This window comes from Penaeus monodon, chromosome 21 (assembly GCF_015228065.2).
Source record: "Penaeus monodon isolate SGIC_2016 chromosome 21, NSTDA_Pmon_1, whole genome shotgun sequence".
NCBI lineage: Eukaryota > Metazoa > Arthropoda > Malacostraca > Decapoda > Penaeidae > Penaeus > Penaeus monodon.
The window spans coordinates 38,698,948-38,699,352 of NC_051406.1; the positions used below are offsets into that span (position 1 = coordinate 38,698,948).

General features: G+C 51.1%; 1 protein-coding gene across 1 annotated transcript in view; it reads left to right on the top strand.

Annotated features, from left to right (window-relative positions):
• LOC119586480 (chitotriosidase-1-like) overlaps nt 1-405 on the top strand; it is a gene marked incomplete in the record, with an annotated part of 32,805 nt that overhangs the window by 26,413 nt on the left and 5,987 nt on the right. The window contains 1 exon segment of the mRNA XM_037935217.1: nt 35-171. Coding sequence (XP_037791145.1) covers nt 35-171 — 137 coding nt within the window.

The following is a 405-nucleotide window of genomic DNA, read 5'->3' on the forward strand; positions in this document are numbered from 1 at the left end:
GCATCACCGCACCCTCCTTCTCGGTCTCCTACAGGATTCACGGCATGGCTGGTCGACCTGAGAAAGGCCTTCGACCCCCACGGCCTGCTCCTGACGGCGGCCGTGAGCGCAGGGAAGGACACCATCGACCGAGGCTACGACATCCCGAAAGTGGCCAAGCTCCTGGACATGGTGAGGCCGAAGTGACGGAAAATGATCGGTTGTTCTGAGTATCGAGGTTGCATGTTGAGTATATTGCATGCTTGTTAGATGTTCGTAATGGCCTGTGATAAAGTTGGGGCATTTCCCAAGGGCAAGAGATAGTTGAAGCGACTTGAGTTGGAATTATAGATTTGTTTCCGATCTTTGTACCGAATTTCGCCAGTCAGGATATCCAAATTGAATGGCATAAGTGAGAATTACGTT